Source organism: Dermacentor variabilis, chromosome 6 (genome assembly GCF_050947875.1).
Source record: "Dermacentor variabilis isolate Ectoservices chromosome 6, ASM5094787v1, whole genome shotgun sequence".
Taxonomy (NCBI): Eukaryota; Metazoa; Arthropoda; class Arachnida; order Ixodida; family Ixodidae; genus Dermacentor; species Dermacentor variabilis.
Window position 1 is genome coordinate 26,429,198 of NC_134573.1, and position 24,390 is coordinate 26,453,587.

Here is a 24,390-nt window from a genome sequence, read left to right on the forward strand (position 1 = left end):
CCCACGCGCTCTGGGACCCGCGACAGCAGAGGCGGAGAACGCGTGGGCCACCAACTATTCCATATTCCACCACCAACTATTCGGCCATATTGCAACATTACAGGCTCGAGCGTCGAGTGTACCCTCCACCGCACCCTAAACTCGACAGAGAAGAAAGCCTGATCCTCAGACGCCTGCAAAGTAATACGTACACGCACGGAATGATAATGCATGGCCTCTACCCGACGCTCTACGGCTACCTCTGCCCACTCTGCAACGTAGCCGACAGTCTGGCACACTTGCTCCTGGAATGCCCGTGGCAGAAAGGCAGCGAAATACAACCAGAGACGCACGCAAAACGAGCAATAGAAGCAAACGACCTATTCGAAACGTGGGAGGCCAAGCTAACCCTCGGGGACCTGGAAGACCAACGACAACTCGTCGCAAGGGTCAAGAGGGCAGTCGAAGCCAGAGGGTTCCTGGACTAAGGAGCCTTCCCACCTTAGGGTGATACCCGTCCTCGCTCGGGACACTGTTTCGTATAATAAACGTTTCTTTCTTTCTTCTTCTCAAACAAAAAAGCAACGGTGACACGACACATTAAAATGACCGCAAAAAGAAAAAGACCGACGTAATCATTCTCCAGGAAACATTCGACCACGCCAAAATTTCCGGGTACGCCACCCACAAACAACGCAAAAAAGGGACGGGGAGGGGCATAGTCGTGACCACATTAGTCAAAAAAGGACTGGTCGTGATCCAACAAATTATGAGAAAAACTACGGACATTAGCCACATCTTCACAGCAGTCGTGCCACGCAGCAAGAAGGAGAGCAACACTTTCGTCCTGAACGTCTATAGCAGCCCGTCCAAAAAGGGCCGAACACACAATTTCGAAGATTTAATTAACGAAACGATGACCATCGCGGGCGACAACAGGCTCGTCGTCGGAGGTGACTTCAACGCTCCACACACGCAGTGGGGATATGGACACTCGTCCAAGAAGGGAAAAGATCTTCCAACCTCATAGAAAAGGCAGGCCTAACGCTTCTCAACGAGCCAGCCTCACAAACCAGAGTGGGTGCGGACCCCCATAGGGACACCACACGAGACCCAACGCTATGCTGGAGAGCCGGGAGAATCACCTGGGAGAACACCTTCGAGGAGCTGGGAAGCTATCACAGGATACTCAGTATAGGCCTAGGAAAGGCCCGCGTCATGAAGGGAATAAAACATAAGTTCCGGCTAATAGACTGGGACAAATTCCGCAAAATCAGAGACGACAAAGAACAGGGACCCATAAGAAACATAGAAGAATGGAATGGGGAGCTGCTACGAGACGTACAAAAGGCCACGACCGAGATGGAATGGGACGACTGGGGTGCTCGACGCGAACACGAAGGCGACGCCAACGGTGATGGTCATTCTCCGCGGATAGACAGCAGCCTCGCAGACCTCTTACAAGCCAAGAAATCCATCCAAATACGTCTGCAAGGACAAAAACACAATAGAAATCTAAGGCGCAAAATCGCGGAACTAAACAAGAACATCGAAGCACACTGCGCCCAGTTCTGCAATCAGGATTGGGACGAGGTATGCGACGGCATGGACGACAGCATCAACACAGGCAAGACGTAGAAGACCCTCAAGCACCTGCTCGACCCGTCGGGAACGAAGACAGTGGCGAAAGCGGAAATTACCAATCTCAGACACAAGTACAAATGAAACATCCGGGAAATGGGTGATGAAATCGTCAAGCTGTACCTTGAGAGACCTCCCGCCGTTGAACACCGGAACTACTCGGGCTCTTTCAACGAGGACCTCTACAGAGATTTCTCCCAGCAAGAAATCAAGGCGTTCCTGCAGACCATCAAGACCAAGTTGGATCCAGGCCCCGACAAAGTGACCAACAAGATGCTCCGGAACCTGGACGCCAGGCAACCAGCCGCTTGACCGGCTACATCAACGAGTGCTGGCGGAACGGCGGGATACCCGACGAATGAAAGAGGTCAGACGTGATCCTCATCCCCAAGCCGGTTTAAATCCTTAGAAATACAGAACGTGCGACCGATCTTTCTCACTTCCTGCGTTGGTAAGGTGATGGAGCACGCTTGCCTGAGTAGAGTTAACGGCTACCTAGAGTCAAACAAGCTGTACCACAGCAACGCGGTTGGCTTCAGAACAGGGCTCTCTACCCAAGACGCCATGATACAGCTCAAGGAGCAAGTAATAGACACCACGTGGTGGGGCTTGAGGGCAATACTTGGACTTGACCTTAAGAAGGCGGAGTCAAGCACACGGCCATCCTCGACAGAATGACGCGACTCGGCCTGGGCGAACGAACGTATAATTATAAACGAAATTTCCTTACGGGAAGAACAGCCAGAATCAGACTGGACGAGGAGGAGCGTATCCAGGTGGACATGGGCAGCGCTGGCACACCGCAAGGGTCCGTCGTGTCACCGATGCTCTTCAACCTCGTCATGATCAGACTATCGGAAAAACTGGAGTGAATAGAAGGCATTAGTCACACCGTTTATGCAGACGACATTACGATTTGGAGCACGAAGGACGCAAGCGAGGGAGATACGGAGAACAGACTTCAAGGGGTGGTGGAGGCAATCGAAAATTATCTGAAGGGCACCGGACTAGAATGCTCGCCGGAGAAATCGGAACTGCTGCTCTGCGCCCCAAGAGGCTCGGCAAACCGTCCAGAGACGTAGCGGAACTACACAAAAGGGGAATCAGATTAACCACAAGAAAAGGCACGGAGATACCAATGGTCCAAAAGATTAGAGTCCTGGGTCTCTGGATCGAAGCCAGGGGAACAAACACAGAAACTATAGCACGCCCGGAAAAGAAAGTCACGGCGACCATTCGGCTAATATAGAGTCTCCAACAACAGGAGGGGCATTCAAGAAAGAAACGTTGTACGGCTCGTTCAGGTTTCCGCGATCAGCTACGTCGCGTACGTGGCGGCGTTCGTCCACTGGAACAACGCTGAGAAAGACAAAGATCGGCACGCTCAATAGAAAAGCGTACAAAACAGCAGAGTCACACCAATACACAAGAAATGAAATATTACTACAACTTGGGGTGCATAACACGCTGGAGGAAATTTCGAAAGCATAGAGGATAGCGCAACTCGAAAGACTCTCCGGAATCAAGGCGGGCAGAGAAATCGTGGAAAAGATCGGCGTAAACTACCACGGAATCAACGGCCCCAAGACGCAAATTCACCCAGACGTCTAAGCCGCAATAAACACGGAAAATATCCTGAAGAACATGCACCCCGTGCACAATGTCGAGAGAAGAAAATGCCGCACGAAAACGATTCTCAAAAACCACGGCGCGCTGGAGGGGGTGCTCTTCGTAGACACCGCGCGGTACCCCCGAAGCCGGGACGACAATGGTGGTGTCGGCGCTGACAAACGTAGCTCCTTCTTCGCAATGGCGGTCTTATGCACGAAAGGAAGGACCGTGAATGCGGGCTCCGTAAGGACCAGATCGTTGGAGGCAGCGGAAGAAACGGCAATCGCATTGGCTGTAATCAGCTATCGGCAACAATACAGAACAGAACAATAATCAGCGACTCCAAGACGGCTATTAGGAACTTCACAAAGAGCTGGGTCTCCACCGAGGCGGCCGAAATCCTGAACCACAGAGAAGACTTTAAGCACGACAAAATTACATCGAAATACCTCAAATGGATCCCGGCACATATGGGAGAAGAACCCATGAATGCCCCTCCCAACCTCAACGAGAAGGCCCACCGAGCCGCGCGACAACTAACCCACCGTGGCATGGACAGTGACGACCCAACACCCCGCAACCCCCGGGGAAGGGGAAAGGACTGTTACGGAGGCGATGAAAACGGAGAAGGCGACGGCGACGAAGAAGCAATAAAACACGACAGGGCCAGACTGGTCACGTACCACGACATACTGACACACTGCACGAAACAAAAAGGAGCATACCCACAACCCCACGAACAACTCGACAGGTCTTAAGAAACAGATTGGAGAAGGTTGCAAACCAGAACGTTCCGAAACCCAGTACACTTAAACAGAATAAATTAAACACAATACCCAGACGCGAGCTGCAAGCTCTGCAAGCATGAACACGCAGACATGGCACACATCTTATGGAAATGCACACAGATGAGATCAGTATATGTAGAGGACAAGATAGAACCGGACCTTCTTGAGGAGCGCTGGCTAAGCGCTCTGACTAGCTCGGAAGTACACGACCAATTATGGGCTATCCAGTGGGCCCGGGCAGCGGTGGAAAGGCTATGCCTCACCGCACATAATGCCAGGGTGGCCTGAGCCCGGGCTGGCAACCTCGCAGGAACGTTTCCCATTAAAGTTCTTTCCGTCCGTCCGTCCGTGTTTTTGCGTTTTACATGTATTTGAACAGGCCGCGTTGAAGTTGGGTCCGAGCTAAAGCTTCCTCTTCTTTGTTTTCCTTTTCTGATGCGACCTTAACGCGGTGACGGCGACGTCACCAGTTTTCATTTTTTCCTAACGCTACGAATCACCTACTACTGCGCTATTATTACGGGTACATGTATTAACTTCTTTATTTTCCTTTTTGTTACGACCTTGAAGCGGTGATGGCGACGTCACCAGTTTTTATCTTTTCCTAACGCTACGAATCACGTACTATTGCACTATAATGAGGGTACATGTACTACCTTTTTTAGTTTCCTTTTCTGCTACAAGCTTGACGCATCAATGCTGACGTCCCCAGTGTTTATTTTCTAATGCTACGAATCATCTACTATTGCACTATTATTACAAGTGCATGTATTAACTTCCTTATTTTCCTTTTCTGTTACGACCTTGAAGCGGCTATGGCGATGTCACCAGTTTTTATTTTTTCCTAACGCTTCGTATCATCTACTACTGCACTATTATTAGAGTACAGGCATTACATTTCTTATTTTCTTGTTCAGCTACGCGCTTGACGCAGCGATGCTGACGTCAGCAGTATTTATTTTTTCAATGCTACGAATCATTTACTATTGCACTATTGTTACGAGTACATGTATTAACTTCTTTATTTACCTTTGTTCTTACGATCTTGACGCGGCGACGTTACCAGTTTTTAGTTTTTCCTAACGCTACGTATCATCTATTATTGCACTATAAGAGTACATGTATTACCTTTTTTATTTTCCTTTTCTGCTACAAGCTTGGCGCATCGACACTGACGTCACCAGTTTAAATGTTTTCTTATGCTATTATCCAAGAATGACTTGGCGTACGCGTGGAATCTAGCTCCGAGGCTGAGTTTGGAAATGGTGTCCACAATGTATTGATGAGAGAGGTTGTCGAACGTTTTCTCGACATCCAACCCGATAATGGACTTGGCGTTTCTAATGGGGTGATCAAAGATTTGATACTTGACTAAAATCATGGTGTCTTGAGTTGATAGACCGGGTATAAATCCTATGAGGGTGTGTGGTAACAGTCCCTTGTTTTCGAGTAATCTGGAGATTCTGTTCTGAACGGCGTGTTCCACCGCCTTACCAACGGACGACGTGAGTGATATGGGTCTGAGGTTCGCGACGCCCGAGGGCTTGCTGGGCTTTGGGATGAGAACCAGACCCAGACCTAGACGGCTACGCTCCGATCTGCCGACCTCTCCACGGAGACACTCTTGCTGGGGAACAAGGGCACCCCCCAAGGCTCGGTCATCTCCCCTATGCTATTCAACCTTGCCATGGCGGGACTTGCTGAGAAACTCGGACAGATCCGCGGGCTCGACCACACCATACACGCAGATGACATCACCATGTAGGTCTCCAAAGGATCCCCGGGCATGGTGCAGGACATCTTGCAAGAAGCAGTGAACACCGCGGAAGAATTTCTAATTCCCACAGGACTCAGACGCTCGCCTACCAAGTCGGAGCTGCTCGTACGCAGACCAACGCAGAACGGCCGCAGGACATACTCGCCAGACTTCGATTATAATCAGAAAATTACCGCACGAACCAATTCGTGACACGCCATACCGTCCGTCGACAAAATCAGAGTCGTGGGTTTGATCGTAGCGGCTAAAGACGTCAATGCCTCTGCGGTTCAGAAGCTCATCACTAAAACCAACAACGCGATCGTGCTCATCAGAAGAATTGCCAATAGACACAGGGGCCTCAAGGAACATAATCTCATCAAACTCATGCACGCCTTCGTCAACTGTCACTTCGCATACGTTGCGGCAATGCTCACTTGGTCACGATCCGAACGAGACAGACTTAATGCCCAAATCAGAAAGATCACCAAGCAAGCCGTCGGCCTTCCACCAGCACCAGCAACGAGAAGCTGGGGCACCTGGGCATGCACAACACTCCGTAAGAAATTGCCGAAGCACAGCAGCGCGCCCTGCTTGCTAGGCTTTCGACAACGCCTCCGGGGCGCACGATCCTAGGGAAGCTAGGCTTTGCTCAAGGAGAGATAGAAAAAGAATTTGCGGACCTCCCAAGGGACATCCGCGCCAAGATAACGGTCCGACTTATACCCAGAAACGTACACCCCGAAAACAACAGGGCAAGACGACAAGCGGTAGGACAATTCCTTCTTAACCAAGCCTCGGCGAACCGCGAACACTCAGCTTTTGTGGACGCGGCGGCATACCCGGGAAACAAAGCTTTTGCAGTGGCGGTTGTGGACGGCCGCCGATCCACAAGATATGCAGCCACGGTAATTGCTAGCAAGCCTGAACAGGCCGAACAGGCTGCGATCACTGTTGCGCTCACCGACGACAGTCTGCCATATCTACAGCGACTCCATAGCCGCTATCAGAGCTTTCCAAAAGGGCACGGTCTGGGCACAGGCACTCAGAATTGTTACAAAGAAAGAGATTAAGAAACACGTCATATACTGGCTCCCGGCACACTTAGGACCAAAAATAGGCGGCGTCCCCAATCTTAACGAGGCGGCCCACGAGGCTGCGCGCGCGCTTACAGACCGCGCTGCTTCACCCGACCACTCGGAGAACAAGGACGCCCCCACTACATCCAATAAAATCACTAAACACTACTACCTACAACGTAGAGAGTATAGCATGCCACACCGCGCGCTCACTTGAGCACAAGCGGTTACACTCACAATGCTACAAACAGACACATACCCCACGCAAAACAGACTACACCATTCCATGCCTGAGCTCTACGACAAGTCTTATTGCACCAATTGCAATAGATCCCTTAACGTATATCATTTACTCTGGCCGTGCTCGCAAGCTCACATTAACTCCGAACCGGACAAGCGCAAGTTTGAAGAAGCAATCCGGAGCGAAGAACTCGCTCCCCAACTCTGGGCCGTCCAGCAGGTCCACGACGCCACCAGGAAACTCAATCCCCCGGTTCCGTCGTGGGAGACGCCCACTCCATGAGAGCCCAAAGCTCTCGTGGCCTGCAGGACCTCGAATAAAGTTGATTTCCTGCCTTCCTTTCCAATGCTACGAATCATGTACTATTGCACTATTATTAGAGTACATGAATTAAGAAGCTTTAGCTCGCGTGCTCCTATTTATTACACGTAAAACGAGCATTCATTTTTCTCTACAACCACTGCCCCAAATTTAACCGGGTTTGTTGCATTTAAAAGAAAAATTTAGCCTCTAGTGACTGTTGGTTTCGAATTTTTGAATTAGGTCGTCCATTATTTATTGAAAATTGGTAAAAATCACAAATTTTCTGAAAACGCAGCTATCAAGTTTACAACTCCGTAACTCGGCAATGACAAACGATATCACAAATAAGTGAATTCCATCTAATAGCACATCTAAAGCGTACAAAATTCATATGCCACACATGGTTCTCAAAAGATTCAGTAATATGGAAATGCAACTTTCAGAGAACCCTTGTATACAACGTATCAAATTCAAGCAGGATATAAATTGACATATCAAACTTGTCCGCTTTGAATAATCTAATGGATACCGTTTACAGAACCGAGACATCTGTTTTTGAAGCAGATCTATTAATCTGTCAACTTTGTGCTTCCATTTCTTTCGAACTTTTGAATTTTTGAAATTTATTTTTATAAAATTCAGGCCCTAAATCGAAATTCCACTTCTAACAGTCACTATAATTTACTTTAGTCTCTTAAATGCACCAAAGTTCATTGAAATCGGCCCGGCGGTTTCTTCAGAAACGTGTTTTTGCGTTTTACATGTATTTGAATAGGCCGCGTCGGAGTTGGGCCCGAGCTAAAGCTTCCTCTTCTTTATTTTCTTTTTGCTACGACCTTGACGCGGCGATGGCGCCGTCACCAGTTTTTAATTTTTCCTAACACTTCCAATAATCTACTATTGCACTATTATTAGGATACATGTATTAACTTCCTTATTTTCTTTTTTTGTTACGACCTAGACGCGGTGCCGCCGACGTCACCAGTTTATATTTTTTCCTAACGCGACAACGAATCATATACTATTGCACTAGTATTACGAGTACATCTATTAACTTTTTTATTTTCATTTTTGTTACTGCCCTGACGCGGCGACGGCGACGTCACCAGTGTTTATTTTTTCCTAACGCTACAAATAATTTAGTGTTGTACTGTTATTGGGAGTACATGTATTAACTTATTTATTTTCGTTCTATGTGACCACCTTGACGCGGCGACGACGACGCCACACGTTTTTTACCAACGCTACGAATCATCTACCATTGCACTATTACGAGTACAATTTCTTTATTTTCCTTTCTTTACGGTCATGACGCGGTGACTACACCAGTTTTTTTATTTTCTCCTGACCCTACGAATCATCTACTATTGCACTGTTATTACGAGTACATCCATTGACTTCTTTAGTTTCCTTTTTCGTTTCGACCTTGACGCGGTGAAGGTGAAGTCACCAGTTTTTTTTATTTTCTCTTATCCCTAGGAATTATCTACTATTGGATTCTTATTACGAGTACATGTATTAACTTCTTCATTTTCCTTTTTTGTTACGAGCTTGACGCAGCGACGCTCACGTCAACAGTTTTTTTTTCCTAACGCTACGAATCGTGTACTATTGCACTATTATTTACGAGTACATGTATTTACTTTATTTATTTTCCTTTTTTGTTGTGACCATGACGCGGCGATGGTGACGTAATCGCCTTTTTTACGGTGACGCTGTTAAGGGCTATTGTCCCCGTTATCGTGTCCGCGTGTAGAAAAAAATTAAGGCAAAAGCTTTCTGTAGAAAGGTACTTCTACAAGTATCTGTCGTATGGGCATCACTCGATAACGTAGATGCATAGAACTGTTTTCAGCAGGCGCTAGAGAATGAGAGTGTGCAATCTCAAATCAATTTTATTCTAAATAACACTTGAAGTTTGGGCTTCAACTCAGCCTTTCTTTCTAGAGTCAGTGACACCTCCGACTCGGCCCTGTCGGCGGCCTCAAGAAGAGAGGGCGACAGACTGCAGTCCATTTCATTTTTATCACTTATTCTAACTGTTCTGTGATAGATACTTCTGTACTCGCAAACGCTGGTGAGTTTCTCTCATATGTTGCATCTTTGTCTTTGTTCTAGGGTGGTTTATCTCTTCAGATACGAGCCCTCCTGGGAACGAGTGACCTGCAAACGCCTCGATGCTCCTGGAGAGTACGAAGTCCTTCCAGAGTGGTTCTTGAATGAGTTTTGAAGAGCTAGCGAGGAACGTGACTTCAAGTTTACAACTGATGACCTTAAGCGAACCAGAGTCTTGGGAAAATTGTGACATCGTATAAATCTATAAAAAGGGAGACGCTGAAGAATTGAAAAATGATACGCCCATTACTTTGTTTTCGTTATTTTACAAAACATGTGACATACTTTACAATACCATGAGGGCAGGACTTAGCTTCATATCAAAGAACAGGCTGGCTTTGTAAAGGATTACATTCATGTCAAAAATCATGTAATTGAGAAATCTGTGAAGTTTAATCAACATATATGAATGCTATTACATGTGTCATGAAAACGCGTTCGATTGATTAGAAATACCAGTAGTCCTGGAGGCATTGCGTAGTAAAGGAGTAACGAAAGCATAGGTGAATATCTTAAACTGACACAGTAAGCTGGTCAAGTTGGTGACTGAACATATTCCTAGGGGTGGGCAGCGCAACCCGGACGAAGGACAAAGAGACGTAGACGATACGAACTCAGGACTAACAACTGCTTTATTTTTTCCATAGAAGTGATTGAATACGCAGAGAATGGGATCATGTGAAGAAGTGACACGTACCAGTGGTGAAAGGGTGTTATCCTATCTTACCATTCAAAAACTTCGTTTCTTTGTCATGCAGGAAGAAAGAAGTCTGGCAGACGCATGCGCCTGAGTTGACACGCATGAAGTAGGCTTCCACAATCTCGCAGTTGACTTGGTTTCCATTTTTATACATTGTATCGTTTTTTTTTAAACAAAGGTTTGCATGGACAATTTCGTGAATGTGCGGCCATATTCGAGCCTGTTGAATTCCTGATCAAACCTTGTTGCTCCCTAAGGCAGATGTTAAGGAAGCGTCCCGTCTGTCCAATGTACTTTTCGGCCGCACGTAAGTGGCCGCCATTGGAATCTGAACCTGGCAACGTTTAACGTTAGAACGTTATCTAGTGAGGCGAGTCTAGCAGTGTTATTGGAGGAATTAGAGGGTAGTAAATGGGATATAATAGGGCTCAGTGAGGTTAGGAGGACAAAAGAAGTATATACAGTGCTAAAAAGTGGGCACGTACTGTGATACCGGGGCTTAGCGGAGAGACGAGAACTAGGAGTCGGATTCCTGATTAATAAGGAAATAGCTGGTAACATACAGGAATTCTATAGCATTAACGAGAGGGTGGCAGGTCTTGTTGTGAAACTTATTAACAGGTACAAATTGACGGTAGTACAAGTCTATGCCCCTACATGCAGTCATGATGACCAGGAAGTCGAAAGCTTTTATGAAGACGTGGAATCGGCGATGGGTCAAGTCAAAACAAAATACACTATACTGATGGGCGACTTCAATGCCAGGGTAGGCAAGAAGCAGGCTGGAGACAAGTCAGTGGGGGAATATGGCATAGGCTCTAGGAATAGCAGAGGAGAGTTATTAGTAGAGTTTGCAGAACAGAATAATATGCGGATAAAGAATACCTTGTTCCCCAAGCGGGATAGCCGAAAGTAGACGTGGAGGAGCCTGAATTGCGAGACTAGAAATGAAATCGACATCATACTCTGTGCTAACCCTGGCATCATACAAGATGTGGACGTGCTCGGCAAGGGGCACTGCAGTGACGAAGGATGGTAAGAACTCGAATTAGCCTAGACTTGAGGAGGGAACGGAAGAAATTGGTACATAAGAAGCCGATCAATGAGTTAGCGGTAAGAGGGAAAATAGAGGAATTCCAGATCAAGCTACAGCACGGGTATACGACTTTAACGCAGGAAGACGACCTTAGTGCTGAAGCAATGAACGACAATCTTTGGGCACCATTATGAGCATCAATAGAAGTCGGTGGTAACTCCGTTAGACAGGATGCCATTAAGCTATCGCAGGAGACGTAAGATCTGATCAAGAAACGTCAATGTATGAAAGCCTCTAACCCTACAGCTAGAATAGAACTGGCAGAACTTTCCAAGTTAATCAACAGGTGTAAGACAGCTGACGTTAGGAAGTATAATGTGGATAGAATTGAACATGTTCTCAGGAACGGAGGAAGCCTAAAAGCAGTGAAGAAACTAGGAATAGGCGAGAGTCAGACGTATGTGTTAAGAGACAAAGCCGGCAGTATCATTGCTAATATGGATGAGATAGTTCCAGTGACTGAGCAGTTCTATAGAGATTTATACAGTACCAGTGGCACCCACCACGATAGTGGAAGAGAGAATAGCCTAGAGGAATTCGAAATCCCACAGGTAACGCCAGAAGAAGTAAAGAAAGCCTTAGGAGCTATGCAAAGGGGGAAGGCAGCTGGGGAGGATCAGGTAACAGCAGGTTTGTTGAGGGATGATGGGAACACTGTCCTAGAAAGATTGGCCGCCCTATATACACAATGCCTCATGACCTCGAACGTACCGGAATCTTGGAAGAACGCTAACATAATCTTAATCCATAACAAAGGGGACGCCAAAGACTTGAAAACTTATAGACCGATCAGCTTACTGTCCGTTGCCTACAAAGTATTTACTAAGGTAATCGCAAATAGAATTAGGAACACCTTAGACTTCTGTCAACCAAAGGACCAGGCAGGATTTCGTAAAAGCTACTCAACAATAGACCATATTCACACTATCAATAAAGTGATAGAGAAATGTGCAGAATATGACCAACCCTTATATATAGCTTTCATTGATTACGAGAAAGCGTTTGATTCAGTCGAAACCTCAACAGTCATGGAGGCATTACGGAATCAGGGTGTAGATGAGCCATATGTAAAAATACTGGAAGATATCTATAGCGGCTCCACAGCCACCGTAGTCCTCCACAAAGAAAGCTACAAAATCCCAATAAAGAAAGGCGTCAGACAGGGAGATACGATCTCTCCAATGCTATTCACAGCATGTTTACAGGAGGTATTCAGAGACCTGGAGTGGGAAAAATTGGGGAGAAAAGTTGATGGAGAATACCTTAGCAACTTGCGATTCGCTGATGATATTGCCTTGCTTAGTAACTCAGGAGACCAATTGCAATGCATGCTCACTGACCTCGAGAGGCAAAGCAGAAGGGTGGGTCTGAAAATTGATCTGCAGAAAACTAAACTAATGTTTAACAGTCTCGGAATAGAACAGCAGTTTACGATAGGTAGCGAGGCACTGGAAGTGGTAAGGGAATACATCTACTTAGGGCAGGTAGTGACCACGGATCCGGATCATGAGACTGAAATAACCAGAAGAATAACAATGGGCTGGGGTGCGTTTGGCAGGCATTCTCAAATCATGAACAGCAGGTTGCCACTATCCCTCAAAAGGAAAGTGTATAACAGCTGTGTGTTACCAGTACTCACATATGGGGCAGAAACCTGGAGGCTTACGAAAAGGGTTCTGCTGAAATTGAGGACGACGCAACGAGCTATGGAAAGAAGAATGATGAGTGTAACGTTAAGGGATAAGAAAAGAGCAGATTGGGTGAGGGAACAAACGCGGGTAAATGACATCTTTGTTGAAATCAAGAAAAAGAAATGGGCATGGGCCGGACATGTAATGAGGAGGGAAGATAACCGATGGTCATTAAGGGTTACAGAGTGTATTCCAAGGGGAGGGAAGCGTAGGTAGCAGGGGGCGGCAGAAAGTTAGCTGGGCGGATGACATTAAGACGTTTGCAGGGACAACATGGCCACAATTAGTACATGACCGGGGTAGTTGGAGAAGTATGGGAGAGGCCTTTGCCCTGCAGTGGGTGTAACTAGGCTGATGATGATGATGAAGTGGAATAACCGAGCATGCCACGAGCTGCCTCGTGTGTTTCATGCGGCGAATGGCCTTGAAGACCTGCTTTGGTCTATTGACGTGATTGCAAATCTTTTTAACGAGATTTTAGCTGAAAAGACGATGTGAACACCATATTCTATGGCTATCTTTCTTTAACCATGCCCCACCTTATGTACATCATAAGCACGATATCTTGGCTAATATTTGAATAGACTTCATAGCTACCTTAAATTTTCGCAGAAAAATCTGGAAAATGCCTGTGAATGAAGGGGTCAGGCTAGGAGACCCTGTAAATCCAGTTATATTCGATGCATGCCTAGAAAAAGTATTCAAGCTGTTAGACTAGGAAGGATTAAGTGTGAGAATCAGCATGAAACATCTAAGCAACTTAGGATGGTAGCGACTTGGGCTGTTTTGTACATCATGTCTACAATCGAGAATGGTAGCGCAAAACCCACTGGACGACGATTCAGGTAGACTATAACTTCCAACTGGGGTTTCTTGTGGAGCGGGAAAAAACGCGAAATACAAACAAAACCAAGAAGACTGATAATCGAAGATAGGGGAAAAGTTATGGGGTCACTTAAGCTTGCTGTCTCTTTCGCACGATAGTTTTCACCTGATCATGTGCTCGAATTGGGTAAAGTCGATTTTTAGGGTGGGCCACCCAAATTTTTTAGGGTGTGCCGAGTCAATATTTGGAGTGAACCAGGTCGGATTTGAACGTGGTCAACTCAAATATTGAATTGGCCAGTCGTTTCTTTTTTCTTTTCTTTGGGGGGGGGGGGGGTGGCCACGGCGTCCGTCCGACGTTGTAGCTGTTCACCGTGGGATTTCACAGTGCGAGCCGCAGCAGTCCCAACGCCGGGAACGTGACTTCATCACTTGGCCACGTGGGCTTTGGAACCATCGAATGTTAACGCCGGACGCTCGCCGGATTTTCCGCTTCATGAGTATAATGCTTTCGGATTAATATGAAAGGGTGAAAAAAATTGCGATCCCTAATGCAAAATTTGAGAGCAGCTCAAACTTGTTTTCGTTTCGCAATATATTGGTTGGCGCGGACAATCTTTCTCGTGCGGCACGTTGCAAACGGAGCGAAATGTGGCACCACTGCGTCGCCAATCGGGAGATCGCGAGAGGCCGCGCGTGGGTGACGCGTAAGCGCAATTCACAGCAGAAGCAGCACACAGACCTCCACTCATGCAGCGCTTTGTTTCCATACAGACGACGTGCGCTACTCTGGCACCATCTCGTAGCCATCGTCTCCACAAAGCCCGTCTTGCGCGGTACTACGATTTTCTTCCGACGCTTTAGCCATACCCTTCTTCTCAGCTTTCCTCCTCACGCTGTCTTCACAATCGCCGTCTTTCATCTCCCGCTGCGCTCCGCGTTCGCTTTCATCTTTCGCTGTGCTCGTTCGCGAGGTTACGAAGGACAACGCCAACGCTCGCCGCAGGAACGGCCGCCTAAGAACTGCGCTTTAAAATGCTAAGGAACACCTTCATATCTTTTTTCTCGCAGCATCAGTTCTCGGGAAAGCCGTCAGTGTATCTGTCCGACAGAGACACTGACGGCTTGCTTAACATGAGCCATGCTCGTGTAGCATCTTCGCAGCCTCCATGATCATGTGGGTGCGGTCGTCTCTCTGTCTGCATACTGTAATGTTCTCGAATACCGGTGAACACCTGCACAAACGACAATGCTGTGCTCCACCTTTTTAATTGTGGGCGTTGTTCGCGTGCTCCCCAAGCGGTCGATTGTTCCTTCAAGATAAGATGAAATTGCTAAGAATCGACAACCCTTTTTGATTCGCATCTCCCAAGAACAGATACAATTTCTGAAGCAAAAAGTTGCTTTGAGCTGTGTGTTTTCTGAATCGATATCAAGGATGGTATCATTGCTGCCACATACATAGTTGCTAGATTGTATTACTAATAGAAAAAAACAACTTAGATGAGCTAGAATTCAAGTAAAAGCTGGACCTGAACCAGGAAGCTTGCTGGGCCTCGTTACTTGACATCCACGCTCACGAAATGGGTTGACAGCGCGTGTCTTCGGATGGCTCATTGTAAATCAACATGAAAAACTCCCGGTACAGCTTTCTGTTGCTCAATGCGTGCTACATAAAACTGTTTTTCCAGTCACAAAAGAAGCACGCGAATACATGAAAGATGGCCGCGTGGCAGGCCGCTCGAGGCACGTTACCTGTATCCATAGGCTTCTCTGAAACCTGTAAAAACACTTTTATGTAGCACGTATTGAGCAACGTAAAGAACCTAAAGCTTTATCGGGAGCATTTCGTGCTGCTCTACAATTTTCTCATTGACACTTTTAATCTTGTAATATTTGTGAAGTGGATTATTAATAAAGACTAATTATGTAATTAAGCGGAGTGCAAAAAATAATCTGATTATCTCCAAGCAACTGCGAACATTACCTTGGTTCCGTTCAGCCACGTGGCATTTGCATCTATTTAAAGTTTGGCTCAGGCTACGTGGGACACCTGGTAGAGACACAGGGACGGTCGCTCGCGGATCATCGTTGAAGCTGCGAAGATGCGACACAAGCATGGCTCATGCGTAAGCAAACAGTATCCCTATTGAACGGAGAAATGAATTTCCTGGGATGCGGCGGCACACGAGACAGGCGATAAAGATCTTCCTTTGCTTTTTCCCCCTTCGATTTCATATCTTCCATTACCAGTTGCTCTTCGTTTTGTTTGTTTTTTGCTTAGTTTTGTTTTCCGAGTTTTCTTTCACAGTAGTAAGCAACAGTTGGAAGTTAGTGCTCGCCTTCATCACGTCGTCTGGTGTTCGTTTACTTCGCGCTACCATACTCCGCAGTAATGTCAGAGACCTGCAATTTGCAGATGACACTGTCCTGTTCAGAAACGCTGTAGATGACTTGCAACAATCGATTGAGGACTTTAGCTGAGAAAGTGTAAGAGTAGGCCGAAGAATAATATGCAGAATACAGAAATAATGTACTGTGGCTTAGCAAGATAATGAAAATTCATGACTGGAAATCAGTTTTGGGCTGATAACCGGGAGTCTTTTAATGTTGCAGAATTGGTGGCAAAAGAAAAACTGCTGAGAAATCGGTGGTGTGTCGAGATTGAGAAATTCTTAGCCCTAAAATGGTGTTAGCTTTTGCAATGTAACCAGAGCCTTAATTTTAGGGGCAATATAAAGTTAATTGGTGGTACGCGCAACATAAACCTTATGTACAAATCCTTGGCCAGAAACAATCTTTTGCTGAAATGAAGATCTACTTACGAATAGGAGTGGGCAAATATTCTAAGTTTCGGATACAAATTGAGTACTACCCCCTTGAATATTCGAGTTCCTGTTGGAAAAGAATTTTTCGGCATTCTGGAATCTTCAAAACTAACCAACTTTTCCGTAATAGCCGATTGGTAAACTGTTCTGCACCTTCATAAAGTTCTGCAGATTATCAGAAACGACGCCACAACAAAGTTCTCGAAGCAATGCTGAAACAAAATCGGCAATGGAAGTTTACGGTTCCGCAGCGAAAGGTTGCACATTAGAACCTGCGATTTTTGCTTCCAGTCTGTCATTTTACAGCGAAGCTGGCTATGGCTATTCTACGGCAAAATCGTGGCGGCGAACAGAAAACACCTCACCCGCCGTGGTCGCTCAGTGGCTATGGTGTTGGGCTGCTGAGCAGGAGGTCGCGGGATCGAATCCCGGCCACAGCGGCCGCATTTTGATGGGGCGAAATGCGAAAACACCTGTGTACTTCGATTTAAGTGTACGTTGAAGAATCCCAGGTGGTCAAAATTTCCGGAGTCCTCCACTACTGCGTGCCTCATAATCAGAAAGTTGTTTTGGCACGTAAAACCCAATTATTTAATTTTAAGAAAACACCTTGTGGGAAATCCAACTTTCTCGTGAATTCTCTGTAGCTCTCAATCTAATGCAGGTATCTTGGAAAAAAGCATACTGAAATTGGCTGCTGAGACGACTCTATAATTTACTTGTCATAATTAGTTGGTTCACAATGAAGTTGTAAACGTTACAGAATTCCCGTCTATCAAAACATGGGCACCTACGGATGTAGTATGGTTACAGAAAACAGCTGTAACTCTTGTTTTATCGAAACTATCCCGAAACAAATTATATGAGAATTAGTCCCTAAGACAACTCTAACATTACGCCGACTTTCATCTACTTTTTACAATTACGTAGTTCATAGTGAGGTTGTAAATATTGCGGAATTCCCGTCTGCTGCCAATAGAAGGGCTTCTATACGCGAGGGAAACGGACAGCCCCATGTATATACCGCTAGAATAAAACTCTAGTTCTCTTAAGTTTGATTCAGCTAATTAACTAGGAAGTATGTTGATTCGCAAATCACAAAGAAATGTGCTTTATTTCGTGCACTGTGTTGGAGTGCGCCCCGGTCAACGCATATCATCGTTCGCGTCGAGGCTCGGTTTAACGGCCACCTGCGTCTAAACGACGCAGCTGCGCCGACAACACCTGCGTCTGCAGAACGGTGTCGAAAAGATAACACAAAAAGGAAGGAAAACAAATGATTGTGTATTTCTTTGTATTTTGCATAAATGTCATATACATAATTATATGTACACTTACATACCAACATACTGTATACCATTATAGCATCTCTGTTGGTCAACCACCTTCACAGAGTGGAATGGCTCGTCAATTTTTGTGTTTATGGTGGTCCAGTCACATGTGGCCATTTTATCTTTTATTCTACAGTTTGCGGTATGTTTCTCACAAGTGGCCATGTTGTGCCTACGGCTCACAATTCATGCAGCAGATCTTTGTTATTTTTAATTTCTGTTCTTTTTTCTTCTTGCAACCATTCACTTGGCGTTTTTGGAAAGCCAATCATACAGCAGCCATTCTTTCTTGAAAATCTTGTTTGGAAATGGGCTCTCAAGTTATCTTTCGCCTATTCGTGCAGCTTTTTTTTATTGCAATTAGTCATTTTATGTTTCACATTGATCCTTTGTCCTTGATAGTCAGCTTTCGTCTTTGTCTTAGTCACAACAGGCATGTTACGTAATTAAAATAAAATAAATATTCTTGCTGTAAATATTTGCGTCCTCGTTCGGCTATTCTATATCCAACACTTACTTTTCGTATTCGATTCGTATTCGAAAAAGTTGATATTCGCCCACCTCTCCTACCCAAGCATACAAGCTCTCAGAATCACAAGATCTACAAACACGACATCAGCTTCCTTAAGTTCAATAACATCTTGCCTAATTTTTCGCCGCTGCTTTAGCAACAACACTCACCTTTTTTGAGGCATGCATTTTAGCGCCGCAATGGAAAGAAATAGAAAGAGCAGAGGAAATATGAAGCGCTTCCCTCTTTTCCTTTTAACTGTGGCCCTAAGAACCATGCGTCAGCATCGAAACCAACCAGCCCAACAAGAAGCTCTTCTGTACCACTCATTGCGTCGCTCTTACTCTTGGTTCAGGCCGTGAGGTAAATGCTTCGTCCCTGCATTTTTTTTTCAAAGGCATTCAATGCGGCAGTGCACTTTAAAGGGCTCTTATATAAATTAAACAAGCTAAACTTTGTACTTAATAACCATCTCTCGGAGACTGGAGTAGCAGTTTTCTTCGTGCAATTCTTCAGATGCTATTCATATCTCCCGGTCTACCCAAGGATTCTCCGCCTCGTCCCGCTCTCTTTTTTATATAATATTGAGTTTCCGCGCTGTGTTTCTGCAGAGATTCGCCTTTATGCAAATGTCTGTTTCTTTTGTTCTTTCTTTTTGCAGTGTAATTATTAAATCGATTATCCCGACGTTCCTAATACTTCGTTTTCTTGTTGTTGCAGACAATGTGAGCTTTGGCAAATAACCAACAGCATTGAAAAAGTGTTTGTCATGTCCTTACTGAAGAGCGTACTTATCCATGTTGTTCAATTAATTATATAATTCAATTACAGCGTTCTCCGAATGCAAGTACTTGAGACCTCTTTTTTGTACTTAGAGGTTGTCTTGTTCAAAGCACTTGGAAGCACTTGAAGAAACAGCTGACTACAGCTATTCTTCCGGCTCTGAAGTCATTTACTGCGACAACAGCATTCCCTCACATCGAGGACCACCAACTTGTACATATAGATGTAGATCCCTGAATTCAGTGGCACATACCAACACTCTTGCTTTCTTCCCTGCTTTTTCCCTATATAAATGCGCCGACCCACTACGGAAATGAACAAGAAGTCAGAGGATAGAGCGTTGTTGGTTGAGTATAAGGAACGGGGCAGGAGGTACCGAGTGCGCTCGAGAAATGGTACATGAATGAATTGAACAAAAAGAGACGTAATAAACTATGCAGATTCCACGCACTGTGGGAACAGATGCTAAGCGAAGCATTTCGCAAGTAGTTCGCTATTCGGCGCCATTTTGTGTTTTTTTAAGAGGTGTTTGTGTAAAGCAAGCAGCATAGGCCTATTTACCGAGGGGCGAAGTGCGAGGACAAACTACACAATCTGCACCCTTTCCCAGCACACACTGTCGAAAGCGGGTAGTGTTGGCTCCACACTAACAAGTACCACAAAGTAGCTGAGGCTAAGTGTTCCTTTTTCATTTTTATAGTCACCACGTAAGTTTAATGCATTTTTATTACGCATCTCCTGCGTAATAAAAATACAGTAAGAGAGAGATAAATTTTAATTTGTATTAGGGTGAGGCGTCTTCCAGACCGGTTTTACTTTTTAGCGCACCAAGGTTTTCTTACATGGGTTGAAGGCGGGATCAGCAGTTATAGGGCGTCAGCCTGAGTGTTTGGTGGTTTTTAGAGCTTTTGAATATGTAACTAAAATCCACGCGCGCAACTTGGAACGGCGGAGTTTTTTATGCAAAGACAGGGAGTGCGCATAGCGTCTTCCATTGCCCCTGTGTTCTCAGTGAGCTGTATCTTGCTATGTGCGACACAAAGCTCAATGACATGCTGAATCACAGGAGCGTTGTAAATGTTTCTAGATAAGTGGATGATTTTTTAATCTCACATGACGGCGTTGCTAGTTTCAGTCATTTTGATTGCGATCTTGAGGGCAGTGTTAGGATTTTTTTGTGACAGACTGAAACCACAAACCCTGACCCATGAACTGCCAGACCTGTAAGGTTCTACAGTCAACACTGGCGCAGGCATACGCTGGCTGCCAAGAGCGGACGGGCCTCTGCGCCCATTTGTTTCGGCGCATTCAAAGCTCATGAAGACGGACATCTTGCTTCACGAGTGCCTTGAAAAAGGCCTGCCCGCATTGCATGTGCTGCAGATAACCCAATCGGGGCCATATGCGCCTCTCCGCGCATGCGTTGATGGTCCCTCTTTCCTTCTTTCTCTCTTTTCTATACATATTTCCGACCTGGAAATAAAGGATCGACTTTTTGCTTTGCGAATCGGACCGAGGGGCCCGATTTTTATTAGTCATATCATTAGAAGCCAACAAACACTGACACCAAGGACAACATAGGGGAAATTACTTGTGCTGAATAAATGAAATAAAGAAACGATAAATTAGTGGAAATTGAAGTGGATGAAAAAACAACTTGCCGCAGGTGGGAGCCGATCCCACAACCTTCGCATTTCGCGTGCGATGCTCTACCAATTGAGCTACCGCGGCGGCGTTTCCCCACCTACTTTCTTGGGCATTTATGTGTACTAGTAGAACCCTGGGAGTGTTAGCCAGCGCCACCACTCATAGACCTTGGCGGCAGACGTGGAACGTCGTTTTTGCCGCAGGCGTCACGAGAACGTCATCTTTTTGGGTGAAGGCAACTGGTCAATAAACCCACACATACACATGCTACCTGAAGGCATCAATGTTGCCGGATTCGAGAACTTCGTTATGTAATAAACGAGAAGAAAGGCGATTAACCGAGGGGCCCGATTTTTATTAGTCATATCATTAGAAGCCAACAAACACTGACACCGAGGACATGCAACGAGCGCGCGACTCCCCTTTGGTCATAGCTGGTGACTTCAACGCGCCGTTCCGCACCTGGGGCTACTCATATAACACTAACAAAGGGGAGGAACTCTGGCGTGAGGCTACAAACCTAAACTTGATGCTAGTCGCGGACCCAGCGTTCCCCACCAGATGCCGAACATCGTCGAGCCGTGACACGACACCGGATCTCACCTTTGCCAGGAGCAATGCAGCGGTCAAGTGGACGAACCTTGGGGTAGACTTCGGTAGTGACCATTATATCTTGGCCACGCACCTCCAAGTCGAGCAGCAGAGACAGCGCATGTTCCAGTACACAGATTGGGACAAATTTCGCAAGATTAGGGAAGAACGAACGGAGAGTGAGGACAAGCCTAGCCTCGAACAATGGGCTGTCCAGGTTAGACAAGACATCAAATCTCCCAGTGGAAAAGATGGACAGCCGTCTGGCTCACCTGCTGGAGGCCAAGCAGTCCCTTCTCGCCAGGTGGAAAGGACAACGGCTCAACCGCAGACTAAGAAAAAAGATGTCGGAAATCAACAGAACTATAGAGGACCACTGCAGAGTCCTCTCTAAACAACAATGAGATGAGGTGTGTAACTCGATCGACGGGCAGATGCGCAACGGGGGCACCTGGAACCTCCTAAATCATCTCCTCGACGAGACGAACACTAAAACCAACCAACGCAACACACTGGTGCGCGCTCTACACAAAGCCAAGCGAGAATATTCGAGCAATGAAATTTTATCCAAACTAGTGATCCAAACCTATTTTATCCAAACCTATCAGTCGCATCGGGCCCTACACCACCTTCCCCTGACTACGAAGGCTCCGAGAACCCTGAGCTCGACGCAGGATTCGGGATTGAGAAGATCAGGCAGGCGCTCCATGCCCTCAATGGCAGATCGGCTCCGGGTCCGGACAAGATCACAAACGAAGCTCTACGAAACCTGGACGAGAAGTCCATCGAATACCTAACGGACATCATTAACCAAGCATGGAGCTGCGGTAAAGTCCCGGAAATGTGGAAATCGGCCAACACCATTCTCATCCCCAAGCCTGGCAAGCCGCCCAGCCTCGATAACCTCCGCCCAACTTCGCTCACATCGTGCGTGGGGAAGGTTGCTGAGCACGCACTCCTAAACAGGCTTTCACGCTACCTGGAGGACCACGACATTTACCCACACAACATGATCGGCTTCAGGGTCGGTCTCTCGACGCATGACGCGATGAAGCTCATCAAGCATCACATTATTGACTGTAATACGCGGGACACGAGAGCCATACTAGGTTTATATCTGGAAAAGGCCTTCGATAACGTTCTTCACTCGTTCGTTTTAAACACAATCTCGAGCCTTAACCTGGGGAAGCACTTTCATTCCTACACGAGATCTTTCTTATCAAACAGAGAAGCCACCCTTAAGATCGGGGACCTGACTTCAGACATGATCAAGCTGAGGTCTAAGGGGACGCCACAAGGGGCAGTCAACCCTCTTTAACCTCGTCATGATTGGACTATCCAGGACACTCTCTGCTATCGACGGTATCAGTCATACCATATACGCAGACGACGTTACCATCTGGTGTACGGGAGGTAGTGACGGACAGGTAGAGACGGCCCTGCAAGAAGCGATTGATGCTACCGAGAGATACCTTGAGTCCACGGGCCTTCGGTGCTCACCGCACAAGTCGGAACTGCTACTTTATCGACCCAAGCGCGGAGGCCCGAAACCAAAGGGGTGGAAAGCACTCGCGGAATGCGACATAAAACTGCGCACAAACGACGGAGGCTATATTCCGAGGGTGGATGCTATCCGGATTCTCGGCATGATGGCAGAGTCGAATGATTCAAACAACCAGACAGTGCTGCGACTCACTAAGAAGACGGACAACGCCTTCAGACTAATCAGAAGAGTGGCCAACCGGCAGCAAGGCCTCGGAGAAGATAACCTCGTGAGGTTGTTACATGCGTTCGTAATGTGTCATTTCACTTACGTCGCGGCTATGCACAACTGGCAAAGATCGGAGCGGGATAAGCTCAGCGCATTAATCCCGAAGGCAATCAAGAGAGCTCTCGGCCTCCCTATATACACTCACACAGAACGCTTACTTCAACTTGGCATGCATAACACGCTAGAGGAAATAGCGGAAGCACAGGAGAGGGCCCAGTTCGTCAGACTATCTACCACACAAACTGGAAGACACATCTTACAGGAGCTGGGCGTTCCTCCCAGAGTAATCAAAACAAAGTTCTGTAGCATCCCTCGAGAGCAGCGGGACCGCAGCATCATTATCGCCCCGATCCCACGAAACGTCCATCCAGAGCACAACGTGGGAAGACGTCGGGCGCGCGCGCAGGCTCTCCTGGAAAAGGCTCGTAAACGGGCTTCGGAGAACAGTTTCGTAGACGCAGCGCGCTACGCCGACGGCCAGGCCTTCGCTATAGTTAGCCTAGATCATCAAAGGCAAATAACGAACGCAATCTCGATTCGGACGACGTCCTCTGAGATCGCAGAGCAGGCTGCAATAGCGATGGCCTTATTGGACGACAGGAGGACATCAATCTACAGTGACTCCATATCAGCTGTTAGGGCATTTGCCAAAGGAACCATATCCGAGCTGGCCCTAGGGATACTAGGAAGCAAGGAGATCAAGCCACACACATTGATCTGGTTTCCAGCGCACATGGGACAGATCGAGGGTGCCCCGCCCAACCTCAATGAGTCGGCACACGGAGCTGCGCGAGGGATCATCAACCGCGTAGCTACCGGGCAGCGTCACGCCGGGGGTACTGACAATCGGGACTGACCTTCCTCGTACACCGAAATTACTAAGCACTTTTACTTGGCTCGGAGGATCTACCCCCTCCCACTTTGCAAACCCAATAGACCTCAGGCTTTGACACTAAGGCTTCTACAGACGAGGGCCTACCCAAACCCCCTACTTTTTCACAAGGTGTACCCCGAAATTCAGACAACAAATGCATGTGCACTACGCAATGACTTAGCGAATTTACCTCACATGCTCTGGCGATGTCCCGCGTTACGCGGCGATG

The 24,390-nt window shown here is 46.7% G+C and overlaps 1 protein-coding gene across 1 annotated transcript in view; it reads left to right on the plus strand.

The window, feature by feature from the left end:
• The window catches only part of LOC142584695 (decapping and exoribonuclease protein-like), a 380,948-nt gene extending 361,690 nt beyond the window's left edge, over window positions 1-19,258 (plus strand). Inside the window, exon 8 of the mRNA XM_075694890.1 lies at window positions 9,517-19,258. Within this exon, the coding sequence (XP_075551005.1) occupies window positions 9,517-9,628 (112 nt within the window). The 3' untranslated portion in view covers window positions 9,629-19,258. The remainder of the gene's footprint in view (window positions 1-9,516) is intronic.
• The last annotated feature ends 5,132 nt before the right edge of the window (window positions 19,259-24,390 follow it).